This window comes from Hydractinia symbiolongicarpus, chromosome 3, assembly GCF_029227915.1.
Source record: "Hydractinia symbiolongicarpus strain clone_291-10 chromosome 3, HSymV2.1, whole genome shotgun sequence".
In the NCBI taxonomy this organism is placed as follows: domain Eukaryota; kingdom Metazoa; phylum Cnidaria; class Hydrozoa; order Anthoathecata; family Hydractiniidae; genus Hydractinia; species Hydractinia symbiolongicarpus.
This window is the reverse complement of record NC_079877.1, coordinates 28908345-28921224: the sequence shown is the minus strand read 5'-3', so window position 1 is coordinate 28921224 and position 12880 is coordinate 28908345. Positions and strand designations below refer to the sequence as shown.

The window sequence follows — 12880 nt, the reverse complement described above, 5'->3', positions numbered from 1 at the left end:
GAGAATGACCATCAATGGCAATGACATGTGTAGCCCCATACATAACAAGCTTTTCATTTTGATCATAGTGAATTTTATGACCAAAGTATTCGGCCCGATAAGGTATTGGGTTAACCATTCGTGCGGTGTCAGTGCGTCTTCTCTGGTGGTTTTAGGGTGCAGCTTTTGCTAAAGCTCGTCCAACTTTATTATGGCTAACACGTATATTGTCTCTATTAGCAATATACCCGGTCATCATTTTCCTCCCATACGTTGGACCAACCTTAAATAAATAAATTTGGTCAATGTCATAAAATAGTGAATAACAGAGTTCATTTATAAAGACGCTGTTTTATTCAAAGAAATGAAAATTAGATATTTTTTTCAAGAAAAAATATTTCAGCAAGAGAAAAAAGTATTAATTAAGAAAAAAAGTTTTAACTTTTGTTTCTGGTATTTTTAATATACTCCAGTAAAACAAGCCAGTTCAGGAAACAAAATTTGTGGCGCTTTCTTCAAAAAATATTTTCCTCAAGGAAGCACGCAACAAAATTTACAGCTGTTTTCTCTACTTTACTCATATCTTAGAAGACGAGGAGGTAAATCGATAAGAAAAGCTGCAGTATAAATGTGTCATGTAGAGAAATGTAAAAATGAAAAAATCTTAGAAAAACATATTTTTCTAACAAAATGCCGAATTATTAAAAAGTAACTGAAGTAAATGTAATAATGTCTTATACATACTTCTTGAACTGCTGTTGCTACAATCTGTTCTAAATGGGCTTGTGAAACTCTTGGCGACAATCCATTTTATTTACAATACCGTTTTATTGACTTTACGGAATAACCTCTTTCTCCTGGATATCGCGACTGCAAGATATTGCTTATCTCTTCATAAGTTTTTTTTTGAGAAAAAAAAGAAAGAATTTCTTCAGTAAAAATTTTATTCATGTCTGTTTCTGTGGTAAGACAAACAACATTTAACTGAATCCTACGAATGTTATACAACTCTTTACACTTCACGTCAATTGCTCTGATAGGCCAGAATTATCACATGACTTGTCACATGATTTGTTACTCTTTTAGGCATTTACGAGTTAAAAATTTTCAATTTTCTATTTAAACCAAAATTAACAATTGAACTTGAATTTCAATTTTTGATTCAAATTAAAAATCAAAAATTGAACTTAAAATTTAATTTTTGATTTAAACGAAATTTGATTTAATTTTCAAATTTAAAATTCTCTTAAAAATCAGAAGTTTAGAAATTGATATTACATTTTGGGATTTTTAGCACCAAATGACCCAAAGTAATCCTTGGGTTTGTAGATGAAAAACGTCTGCGAAGGAGAGGGTACTTTTTTGCCAAAATATGAAGTCCCTTTTTTGTTTTTTGATTTGCAAACGAAAAACGAAAATTGAGTTTAAATTTTCTTTTTGTATTGAATTAAAAAAGAAAAATTGATAAAAAAATTGAAATTTGTTTTTATTTTAAAATGAAAATTAAATGTCCCTTTTAGGTCACGGATTCTATTGGTATGCTTGTTACCTTTGGTTATGAAATTATTCTTTGTTGCAGAAAAAAATATGGCTATATCTCTTTAATAATAGCCGTCGTGTGTCTGTGTCCGCGAAAGCGGCGTCCCGTAACGGAAACACGAAATTTTTAAAATGCGCACAAATATCAAATGCGATATATTTTTATCCACTTTGTTGCGATGGGTAAACTTAAAGGACGAGCGAACGCGACGGGCGACCCCGTGGATTTTTCCACGGGCTAACAACTAGTTGTCATTATATTGTTTATGAAAGGAACGTGCAGAAAAACATGCATCTAGACAACAACCTGGGGAACAAACCCACGACCTCTTAGTCATGAGTCCGATGGTACCGATTCTCTAAAAATGGGGTCTTCCTGTATGTTTTTCTGTAGATCTTGCACGATTTTTACAAAACAGAAACTGACTACATGCGCAGGTAGTGCTTTGGCTGTTTTTTACGAGCAATCTAAGCTAGTCGAGAGGATTTACACAGTGTCCTTAGAGTTATAGACTGTCCAGCAAATTGTGGGTACTCTTTTAGGGTGAGTCAATGCACTGGATAATGTGCATTAAGTGTTTCGATATACGTTAAGCTTCAAGGAAGTGCACTAATTGCCCCAATGGAAAAAAAGAAGACGATGTTCTACCTGCAATCCTCCTGGACGCCTCTACAAACTCGTTATGAACAGGATTCATCATGCTCTGCATTTCATTCCCGTTAGATTGTGTTTTTCCTAGCATCTTTATTTCCTTTTAAGGCGTTCATGTACCAAGACCTAGCGTTCTGTTTCTTAGACATACTTTGCAAGTTTCACAAAGTAAAAGAGCTGTGAGAATAATCATCCGAACACTTATGACTTCCGGTTTAACAGGTCATCTGTACGACTTTAATACTTGTCCGTCACAACCAATCTTTTTACGTCTCTGTCGTACTCTTTTAGAAGTTCTTTCAAGGTGTGCAAAATCTCGAAGCTCTACACCAGAGATTGCGAAATACATTTTGTGTCCATATAGATAGATTCAAAGTCTCCACAATTTACACACTTGTGGAGGAGGCCGTAGTAAAACTCGAGCATGCGCAACGTTGCAAGCTGATATCCGGGGTGAAGAATCAAACCAGCAATTACAAAGCTCAAGTTTTCCACCACAACATCATCTCAGCCGATGGGAAAATAAAAAAGTTATCAAAAATCCTAAAAAATTATAAAATTTCAACATTCTTAACGGCTCGAATCACAAAAAGATTTAAGTTAAAAAAGTTTAGGGTAGATTGAAAGAATCACCACCACAATCAAATTCTTCTATTTATTCTTCTTCTATTTACTGACAATAAAAATAAGAGAAAAACCATGTTCACACTTACAATAAAGTGTATATATGTATATATTTATATATTGATTTAGCATGTTTGGTACAAACTGTAATGTCTTAAAAATCATGTCAACGATAAGACGGCATAACAGCAGACCTTAACAACCACATTACTTAGCAACAACAACAACGTAATTTCACTTGGAAACATAAGAGCATGTCTCACTTTTACAATGTCATCATGTATCCCATTCAATGAACTTGTTTCTTTCTTGTACTGTGACGTCATGGCAACTTCTTAGTTCCCAGTCCTCATCAAAGTCATCGAAATTACTTGTATCGCTATTAAATGCCACTTTTGGGAGGATTGGAGGCTAAAGAACAAAATTATTTCATATTTAGCGATTAGTGAAGATCAGTATCTCCCTAAATAGTTGATCAAAAGTATTACTTTTAGCCTTCTGTAATATACATCATTCCAGTTGATGTATCGCAACCAAGTATGCTTTTTTACATCATCACTTCCATTCTAAACAGTATCATTATTTTATATTCATTCAGTTTTGTTTGTTTGTTTGTTTTGTTGTATTCGCTTTGATTTGAATATTTTTCTCACCTGACCCTTTCCGAGCCTGTTACTTCTCTCCACTACGACAAGCTTTGAAATAAAATCCCTTAAAATGACAAAAACACGTGTTACATAGAAATGACGAAAGAGGACGGAATTACGGCGTAAACTGGAATTTTAAAGTGAACATTTTTTTAGTTTCTAAGAAATATCGTGTACAGAAAGTTGAGTTCCACACAAAAAAGACTAAATCTGGCGCATTAACCTTAATAAGAGTGCTAACAACGCGTCAATTTGGTCTTCCTAATAGCAGTCAGCTCAGTCTGTAAAAGAGAGAAACTTAAATAACAGCCCTAGCCAGAATTTTGAATTACTTATAAAAAAAATAAAGAAAAATAGTTAAATAGGTACAGTAAAATTCATGTTTTATCAAAACCTAAATGGATGCTAAATGGATGACAAAATTGGATAGCATCAGTAAATTTCAAAAACTTTCTCGAGTTCGTAATTAAGCCGGCCAATAAAAAAATATTTATTTCGAAAACATTGGTGTTCTTTAGTGGACATTTATGAACAATTTCTTTTTTAAAAAAAACAAAAACAAAAATAGATCAACTTCGCTTACATTTGTTCTGTGTTTTTAAGGTATGATGGCCAACATATGTGGCATGCAAGTATTTTCTCATATAAACCAAAAGGGTGATCATCCACAAATGGAGCTTCTCTAAAAGAAAATGGGCATTAGAGAGAAAGAGAAAACATTATGGTGTTATGGCTATACGTCAATCTCTGTCACATGATGTAAGCCATAACAGAAATACAGTCGAATATTTATATATAAAGTAAAACAAAATGTGAAACAAAATTATCCCTAATTAAAAATCATGAATATAAATAAATACAAGGTAATAAACAAACAACGAATCGTTGAAACCTTACCCTACTAACATTTCATATGTAAGTATACCCAGGGCCCACCAATCACACGTGTAATCATGTCCTTTCCCTTGAATCGCTTCTGGAGAAAGGTATTCAGGTGTTCCACATAACGTCCATGTCCTACAAAATCAACATATTGAACTCCACAAACTTTTTAAAAATATTTTTAGTACATATACACACAATGTATTCCAAGAAAGTTTTTTTCCTAAAAAAACAACTTTATTCCCAAACTCTTTTTTTTTTGCTGTCAGAATAAAGCGGGAGAAATAGCACAAGTGGAAGAAATGATAGTGTCAAGCAACCTCGTCCTTAGGACATCTTGTATTTTTTCCAACTTCGAAACGGCGATACCTCGTCGTCCCGATATGAAAAAGAGACAACAGGCGCTGGGAACGAGGTTGAGTGTCAAGAGTTTTATGTTTATGTTCTTTAATTACAAGCCAAAGAATCTGTCCTGATTTTGTAATGCATGAAACATGAAAACGAGGTTGATATTACATCTGGCATACCAGGACTAAATTGACAATTTGTCATTCATCACTTTAAGAGGATTAATCAACACTAATCATGTATTAAAATCACGCGAGACTATATTTAAACCAATCAAATCGGATTTGATGTTAAAGCGATTAAAGAGACATAGTACCATGCAAAAAGTTTCTTGGTTTTTTTCTTGCATGAGTGGAATTTACCTAGTGATAGAAAATATGTTATCTTTCTTCATCAGGTTTCATTAAAAAATACCGAGAAAATAATTATTTCATTACGATAGCCATGATAGTGATAGAATGATAAGACAATATATTCCACGGTACACATATTCGAACGAATTCCTGTTACCCTGGAAAGCCTTGTAGATCTTTGTTATTTGGTACTTCTCCTTATTCAAGTTAACCATTTCCCTTAAAACTTATGTTAAAATCTGCTGTGTTGAATATACAAGAGCTCATTATTTATGGCAGGTGCTGCAAAAAAATATGAAAATGGACGTCAGCAATGGCGCACCAAGTGCAACAAAATATTCTACTCTTAGATAACAAAAACACTATGCATCAAAATTATGAGGTAAGGCATCTTTTCCCTTATTTTTAGAGTGCAAATGTTATTTCACACAAAAATATTTTAGATTTTTTTCTCCGCGTTAAAAAGCGTACTTACGTGTCATGTAAAATTTTAGCGAAACCAAAATCTGTGAACTTCAGGTGACCTTCGTTATCAATGAGCAAGTTTTCTGGTTTCAAATCGCGATACACAATATCTCTTTCGTGGAGATACTCCAACACAGAAATAATTTCAGCAACGTAGAAGAGTGTGTCGCTTGCAGAAAATCGAACTTTTTCACGCAAATATGTAAACAGTTCTCCACCTGGGACGTATTCAAACAGCATATATAAGCATTTTTCATCTCGATAAGTCCAAAAGCTAAAAGAAGAAGTAAAAATTAAACAAATTAAACATTAAAAATTAAACATGCTACATGCGTGCTTATTTGGGATGAAAGTTTTGTGTTTTCCCTTTAGGGAAACGAATGCTTTATTCTAGGAAGAAATAACGAAATATTTTTGTATGTTATGGAGGATTGTGGTTGAATATCAAGTATTTTTTCTTGTGTTAAGATATTTAGTTTCTCAGTTTTTTTTATCTAACCCTAGATTCATTTTTGATCATGTAATAAGGCAGTCACCATAAATCCATGTTTAAATTTTTTGCCAAGTTACATCCTCTGTGACATACAAAATTTCGTATTTTGTGCTATATTGTTGAGATTTTTTTAATTGTTCCCCCTTTCCCTCTAAAAAAAACTAAAAACTAAAAATAGTTGGAACATACTTGTTCATTCAAAGACTAGTCGTCAACCCGTGAAAAAATCCACGGGGTCGCCCGTCTTTTATATATCGCATTTCGTGTTTCGGTAACATACAGACAAACAAACGCACGAACAGACAGACGACGGCTATTATTATAGAGACTAGTCGTTAGCCCGTGGAAAAATCAACGGGGTCACCCGTCCTTTAATTATCGCATTTCGTGTTTCCGTAACAGACAGACAAACAGACAGACGACGGCTATTATTATTATACTAGTCGTTAGCCCGTGGAAAAATCCATGGGGTTGCCCGTTGCGTTCGCTCGTCCTTTAAATTTACCCGTCGCAACAAAGTGGATAAAAATATATCGCATTTGATATTCGTGTTTCCGTAACATCATTTTCTAACTCAGCGGGGGTCCGCGGAGAGACAGACGGACGACGGCTGTTATTATGGAGAAGACTAGGTGTGGTTTATTTTTAGATCAATGTGAGCTTATGTGACAAATTCTAATGTTTCTAGAAGATAATCTGCTTACCATTTTACTATAAACGGGTGATCAGTAAGTTGCAAGATTTTTCTTTCACTGTTTACATGCTCAACTTGATTCAACTTTATGATATCTTTGATGCGCATAACCTTAATTGCATACACAACTTCGCTGCCATTGTGTTTTTTGTCGTCTTCCTCTGCAAGAAACACTCTACCAAATGTCCCCGTTCCTGGAAATATTAAATGTATCAGAGAAGATAGGGATAAATGTATGGCTTATATATAATTTAAGAATATTGTCATCCTCGTTCATAACCATCCTAACGGACCTTAACATCTTCTTTATAATATCATTGAATGCTATAAAAATTATTCTCTTTCCACTGGAATCATTGTAAGTATTTGCACAGCCGATGAATGCACAATTCAAAGTATAAGATTTTTTCCCTCTCCTAGCTGCCTATCACTAGCTCCTAACCCTCCATGTAACTACAATAGCACCACTATAATAAATTCAAATACAGAATATTGCTTAAACCAGTGATTTCTTAGTACCAAAAAGCAACTATGATTTCTCCAAACTAGCTAATGCAACGTCTCATTGAACAAAAAACGAAAAAGAAATATAACCTCTTTCTCACAACATGATGGTAGCCCGTGGTAATGGTTTTGGTGGCGAGAGACTGGACCCGTGAATGAGCAGTGTTGACATGCTCATAAATTTACAGCAAATTTTTTGTGCTTACCTAAAGTCACCGATATATCCAGCATTTCAAGATTGAATCTTTTTTCTTTTGGTTTCATTGTATTGAGAGTATCATCATGTGATGTAACATTATTATCAATTTTCTTACTATGTGAAGCGATTATTTGTGTATTGTTATTGTGATCAGTATGAAACTTAATTCCATCATTTAAAGGAACATTCACAGAAGAGTCTATTATGTGGGCAGCATTATCATTTTCTATTTCCTTTTTTCTAGTATGTAAAAGATCATCTTCAATATTTGTTGAGAAATTGCTGCTACTGGATTCAGTAAGTTCGCATGTTGATGCAGTGTGTAAGTTATTCTCGTATGTTCTGTCTGTTAGTTTTCCATCTTTAAAATCGTTATTGTCCTCTGCAACTGTAATAAATTCTTCATGCATAAGTTCTGACGTGTTACCTGAGAACAATATCGTCGGCGGTTCATTTAAATTTTTGTGTTTCTGTTCCTGCGCGGAAGTAGATGGGCGGCTTTGTTGACAAATTGGCGTTGCTAAATGTTTTTCGTATGATCTACGTACATCAATTTGACGTAGAACAATCGGCGACTTTTTTATCTGTCGTATCTCCATCGGAATCATAGCTGGCTGCGGGTTTACCGTTAAAGTTGTATTAATCGGTTGTTGAAAACTCTGTGGAACATGCAACACTCGTTCTTCTGTGTTGTTTGGTAATGTGCCATTTTTTAATTTAGTCGATGTCTTATCCACATCAGGGAGAGAATCAGAAGAATTTGTGAATTTATGATTCAAAATAACAGCCTTTTTATGCTTTATTAATGTAATCGGTGTGATTGGTTTAATCGAAAAATTTGCTTCACCATTTGTTAGTTTATTGACATCTTCAACTTTTTCTTTGACAACATCATTATAACCGACGTGTAAATGTCTATTACTTTCTTCCTCCTTTTTATCATTTTTGTCACCATTTTTGTTTGCCTTGTTTTCATTTTGAGACCTTTTACTTTTCCTATGCAATCCAAACAAATTGCCTATTCCTTTACTCTTATTCTTTTCCTTAGTTTTCGCATTGTTCGACATTTCTCATCATCTCTTCATTTTAGTCAAACAACAACAATTTTGATTCTATCAAATAAAAAAAACTTTTTGCAAAGATACAGATTTATCTCTCTACTTGGTAACCATAGTAACGTAATATGGTATAAAACAGAACACAATGTGATAGCTTTCACCGCATTTTCGTTCATAAACATTCAATTAAGCTAATAAAAATCTCTGTCTCCTTCTGGTTTGAATAAATATGACAATAGAATAATGACAAATGGAGGCCATTTAATAAGCATCTGTCTATGACAGCGCTCTTTCACAAATTACATTACTAACTTCAGGATTTTAAGTCGAAGGAATTTACATACTCTGAGATTTTTTTTATCAGCTTATTTCTTATCACGGTTTTTATTACTTTAATTTTTGTAATTATTTAAATGATAGCAATGATGAGTTTTGAGAACCAATCACTTTCATTCTTTCCTCTGTTGACAAATGCAGAAACTTAGCTGAGTAACATCAACACATGCTACTGCGCTTCAATCAAAAACAGAAAACTTTTATTTCCCTCTCTTGGTTCGCCAGCTTTAGGTAGCTATCTGAGATGAATCCGTGTTCTACAACTCTAGAAATAATTTTGCGAAATATCTGGTATGATATTTCTTTAAATTGACCACCATTCAATAAAAATTTCTTTAAAATCATTCACCAGGTTTTTCGATCATGCACTGTAAGGAAACAAAGTGCTTTTGGAAACGAATACTTTTTGCCACAAAAGAAAGGTCAACCGTAATCGCAAAAATTTTAGGAGCCATTTAATAAACACGTAACGCCTCCAATTTTGCCATTTTAAGTATAAAAGTGGTCTCTAAGAATTTCGCTGCTATAAGTTAAATAGAAACTGACCGGAACTAGATGAAACAGTATTCGTCACTTTTGTAAACCGCAAAATGTTCTTTTCTTCAAAAACGGCTACTTTCGTAGACTTGCGACTAAAATATTAGCTAAACTGCCAAATTCTTTCTTTCCTTAAGAATTTCCGTATTTTATGTTCTTTCTTTTTTTCCAATTACTGGTTGAAAAAAATAATTATTTTTATTTTGTTTGATACCCATTTGCAGATTATTCAAGACTGGTTAAACCGGCGTATGTAAAGGAGTGGGGGTAGGGGAGTAATGGTCTCAATTTTTTTGGGAGAAACACTGTTTGAACATCAATAGCGACAATAACGATTTGGGACTCCATTTTATGTGTTGCGCCTTTATAAAAATTTTTTCCCAACCCTGTGTTATTGTTTTTTAATATGTACAGACTGTTAATTAGTTTGTTTTTCTAGAACAACTATACCTCTATGAAAACAATTTGCTCTGGTTGCCGTGGTAAATATTATCACGCAGTGGTAAATTGTCAAGCAGTGGGAAATATTATCACGCAGGGAGTTGATGTCACGCATTGAAGAGTAAAAAATACAAGGCAGTGGTTAAAGGCCAAATCATGTTAAAAAAACTTAGGTTCACACATTTAAAGTCCAACATAACATTTCCACATTTAAGATTTGCAAGACCATTTAACAATACATCGGATAGCCTTCATATACTCCTGCAGTTGTACTTTACAAAGAAAGAAAGAAGCTTTCGTTGCGAGTAAGGTTGCTACGAGAAGGAATTAAGCGAAGATTACAGCACACAATATGAATGATAATAAAAATTTTACGATTATCTTTCAATGTAGTTACCGAACTCGACTACATAGAAGTGTTAGTTCAATGAATTTATATCGAATCATAAATGTTTAAGCGCAATATATCCGGCTTTCTATAGGATAACCACTAAGTACGGTTTTGCATTCAATACAGACGTGTTTACTAATGAACTCCTAAAATTAATAAGGGAATCCATTAATGTTGTGGACGTATGGAAGTATGGTTTTGCAATCAATACAAACGTGTTAACAAATAAACTCCATTAATCCATTAATCTTGTGGACGTAATAAAAACTCGAATTAATTTTTATGTAGAATAACATCTCCCATGATGCACCTCGGCTTCCCAACATATTATTTGACTAAACAAGTGGGCAAAATTTTTAGTCAATAGAATATTCACAAGATTTACTTATTTTTACCAATTTTTAACAACATAGTTTTTGTTAGTTTTGGGGAAATTTGATGGTAATATAAAAGGGATAGCAAAATCGGCGAATAAACACAACCAGCAGAAAAAGATGTGGAACGATGGTTGCTCGGTAACAAATGTTAGTTGTCAAAAGAAATTAGTAAGTGAGCTAAAATTTAGTCAACGTTCACTGAGTTTTGTGCTGAGAACTGCCCATACAAGGGCCGTTTTTGTTATGAAAACATAGACTGACAGACGAGCGTGAGTTATATCGATATAATAGGATGCAAGAGCAACTCGTTAAATGTTTGAAAATGAAAGTTTTAGTAAATGTTGTCAGAATAAAATCATAAATTTTTCTTTAAGCCTGGTAAATTACTTTAACGACAACTTAACGACAACGTAACGACAATTTAACGATTATTTAACGACGTTTCCACATTGAGAAATAATTAATTCGCGACTGCTTACTTTTTAGAATTGGCTTAAAGAATCACAAAAAATATCACCAGTACTATATTTTCAATCACATATCAGCAACATAGTGGCTTCCAGAATTCAATCTTTCTTAAGTGTGTTTTATATGGAAACTAGGAATGTTTAGTATAAGTGGTGAAATTCACACAGTTACGCAGCAATAGATCCACCGCTCGATTTTAGAAGAGTACAAAAATGCAGCACACTACTGCAGCGTACAGGTGATGATTTTATAATTGCAGCATTAAAATGACCGATGTATATCTGTGAGAAGTTGTGTTGATGAAACGGTAATTGATTCAGAAAATAGACAAAGCATTTTAAAGAAGATGGCGAAACATCTTTGAAGGGAGTCAAAAGTGAAATGAGACAAAACAAATATTTCCATATCCATTGTTCTGTCATCAAAACTGTGTTGCAAAACAAGGCAAGCAGTGAACACCAAATAAAAATAAGATAAGCTTTCTGCAATTGTTTAAGGACAAGTCAATTAATAAAAATATATAGTACAAGCACTAATGGAAGTACAGCCATAGAAACAGGAATGTTTGTTATAAGACATAGCCAGCCAGTTGTACCACGCTGTTACTGGATCGATGTTGGCAAAATTATTTAAAACCTCCTTGGTAAAAGTGTCCGTCATAATATAAATGTTATCAACAGTTATTCTTCTCTACACCGTCTTTAGGTGAAAATCCAGCTTTTAAACCAGTATTTGTGCCTTTTAACGTGATTTAAAATTTACAATAACAAAAAACCATACGCCTTAACCATTAATCGTTAAACTCTATCATGTAAAGTTTTGAAATCTGACTAACCTGATTTCCCCCGATATTAAATTCGGATTTTAGGGAGGGATTTTAGGCTTTTTATCGTAGAAAGAAACTTTGATAAACTCGCTTGTTTTTGACTTAATAATATTATTTAAAGACGGAAAAAATAGGTGGTAATCTTCTTTGAGAAATGGTATAGACCTTTTCGAATTTCTTGTTTTTTAGTTTTTTATGGATTTAAAAACTATACCCAAAATTGCATTTTTCTATATAAATGGTTTAAGGGAATAAATTAGTTGGAGAGAATCGTTTGTTGAAAAAGTTTCCGTCACTGGACAAAAAAATTTGACATCTTTACGGAATTCCGATAATATTATACTTATTCAGTACCATAATACCATAATCTCAGACAGCTTATTGTATTATAGAATTAAATAGCAAGCACGAACCAAAAGTATGTTATAAATAACGGAGAAACGAAGAGCTGTAAATGTTACAATTTTTTAACCTAATATTTTCGTAAGAAAGTATACGAATAAAATGTATTTGTCTATTGAATACGCATAAGTTTTTAAAGACCTATTTCACGCCAAAGAATATTAGGTTTACAAAATTTAGTGGAGGAAAAACTAAATAATAATAAGTAAAAAAATAAAAGAGATGCTTAGTATCGTTGAGTAGCTCAATTTCTCGTTACGTCTCTTTTAAATTTGTTACAGTCTACACCCAAACCTCCTTTGTTGTCTCTGTTAGAATGCTATCAATTTTTCTCATTTCAGGGGCGGATTTAGACTTCGGCCACTTCGGCACTCGCCTAAGGAGAAATTTTGCCACTGAGAAAATCATGTGTATCTAAATGTAGAAATTGATTTTCTTTAATTTCTGTTCAGACGACAAATCTGTTATGCTGTAACCGCTAAGATACGATATCTAAACAAAGGGTTGTTTAGATATGTTAGGATTACTTTGCAAAGCTCAGAATTGCAAATCACACAGCCTGCTGAATTCATAAATTGTCAATCTATATGATAATTCTTCTTTAATCTACTTCGAGTAAGTAAAAATTGTGTTGGCATACGAGAGCGAATGAAAAAAACGTGAAG

At 33.4% G+C, this 12880-nt stretch overlaps 1 protein-coding gene across 1 annotated transcript; it reads right to left on the bottom strand.

Moving 5' to 3' along the window:
- Positions 1–2811: 2811 nt before the first annotated feature.
- LOC130636695 (cAMP-dependent protein kinase, catalytic subunit-like) lies at positions 2812–8482 on the bottom strand. Its single transcript, XM_057446510.1, has 8 exons — positions 7387–8482; positions 6687–6870; positions 5500–5763; positions 4339–4458; positions 4025–4123; positions 3448–3505; positions 3283–3360; positions 2812–3205 (listed from the first exon to the last, which is right to left on the bottom strand). Exons 1-8 carry the CDS (start codon positions 8444–8446, stop codon positions 3071–3073), a joined length of 1998 nt encoding a protein of 665 aa, XP_057302493.1. The 5' UTR covers positions 8447–8482; the 3' UTR covers positions 2812–3070.
- Between the last annotated feature and the right edge of the window lie 4398 nt (positions 8483–12880).

What these genes read in the sequence shown, in the direction of transcription:
- LOC130636695 (XM_057446510.1), bottom strand. Translation starts at nt 8,446, where the DNA reads ATGTCGAACAATGCGAAAACTAAGGAAAAGAATAAGAGTAAAGGAATA. An exon ending in CACCCGTTTATAGTAAAATG is followed by an intron (nt 5,764 to 6,686) that starts GTAAGCAGATTA and finishes TTCTTCTTTTAG; the next exon opens with CTTTTGGACTTATCGAGATG. An exon ending in CTTAAAAACACAGAACAAAT is followed by an intron (nt 3,506 to 4,024) that starts GTAAGCGAAGTT and finishes TGTCATTTTAAG; the next exon opens with GGATTTTATTTCAAAGCTTG.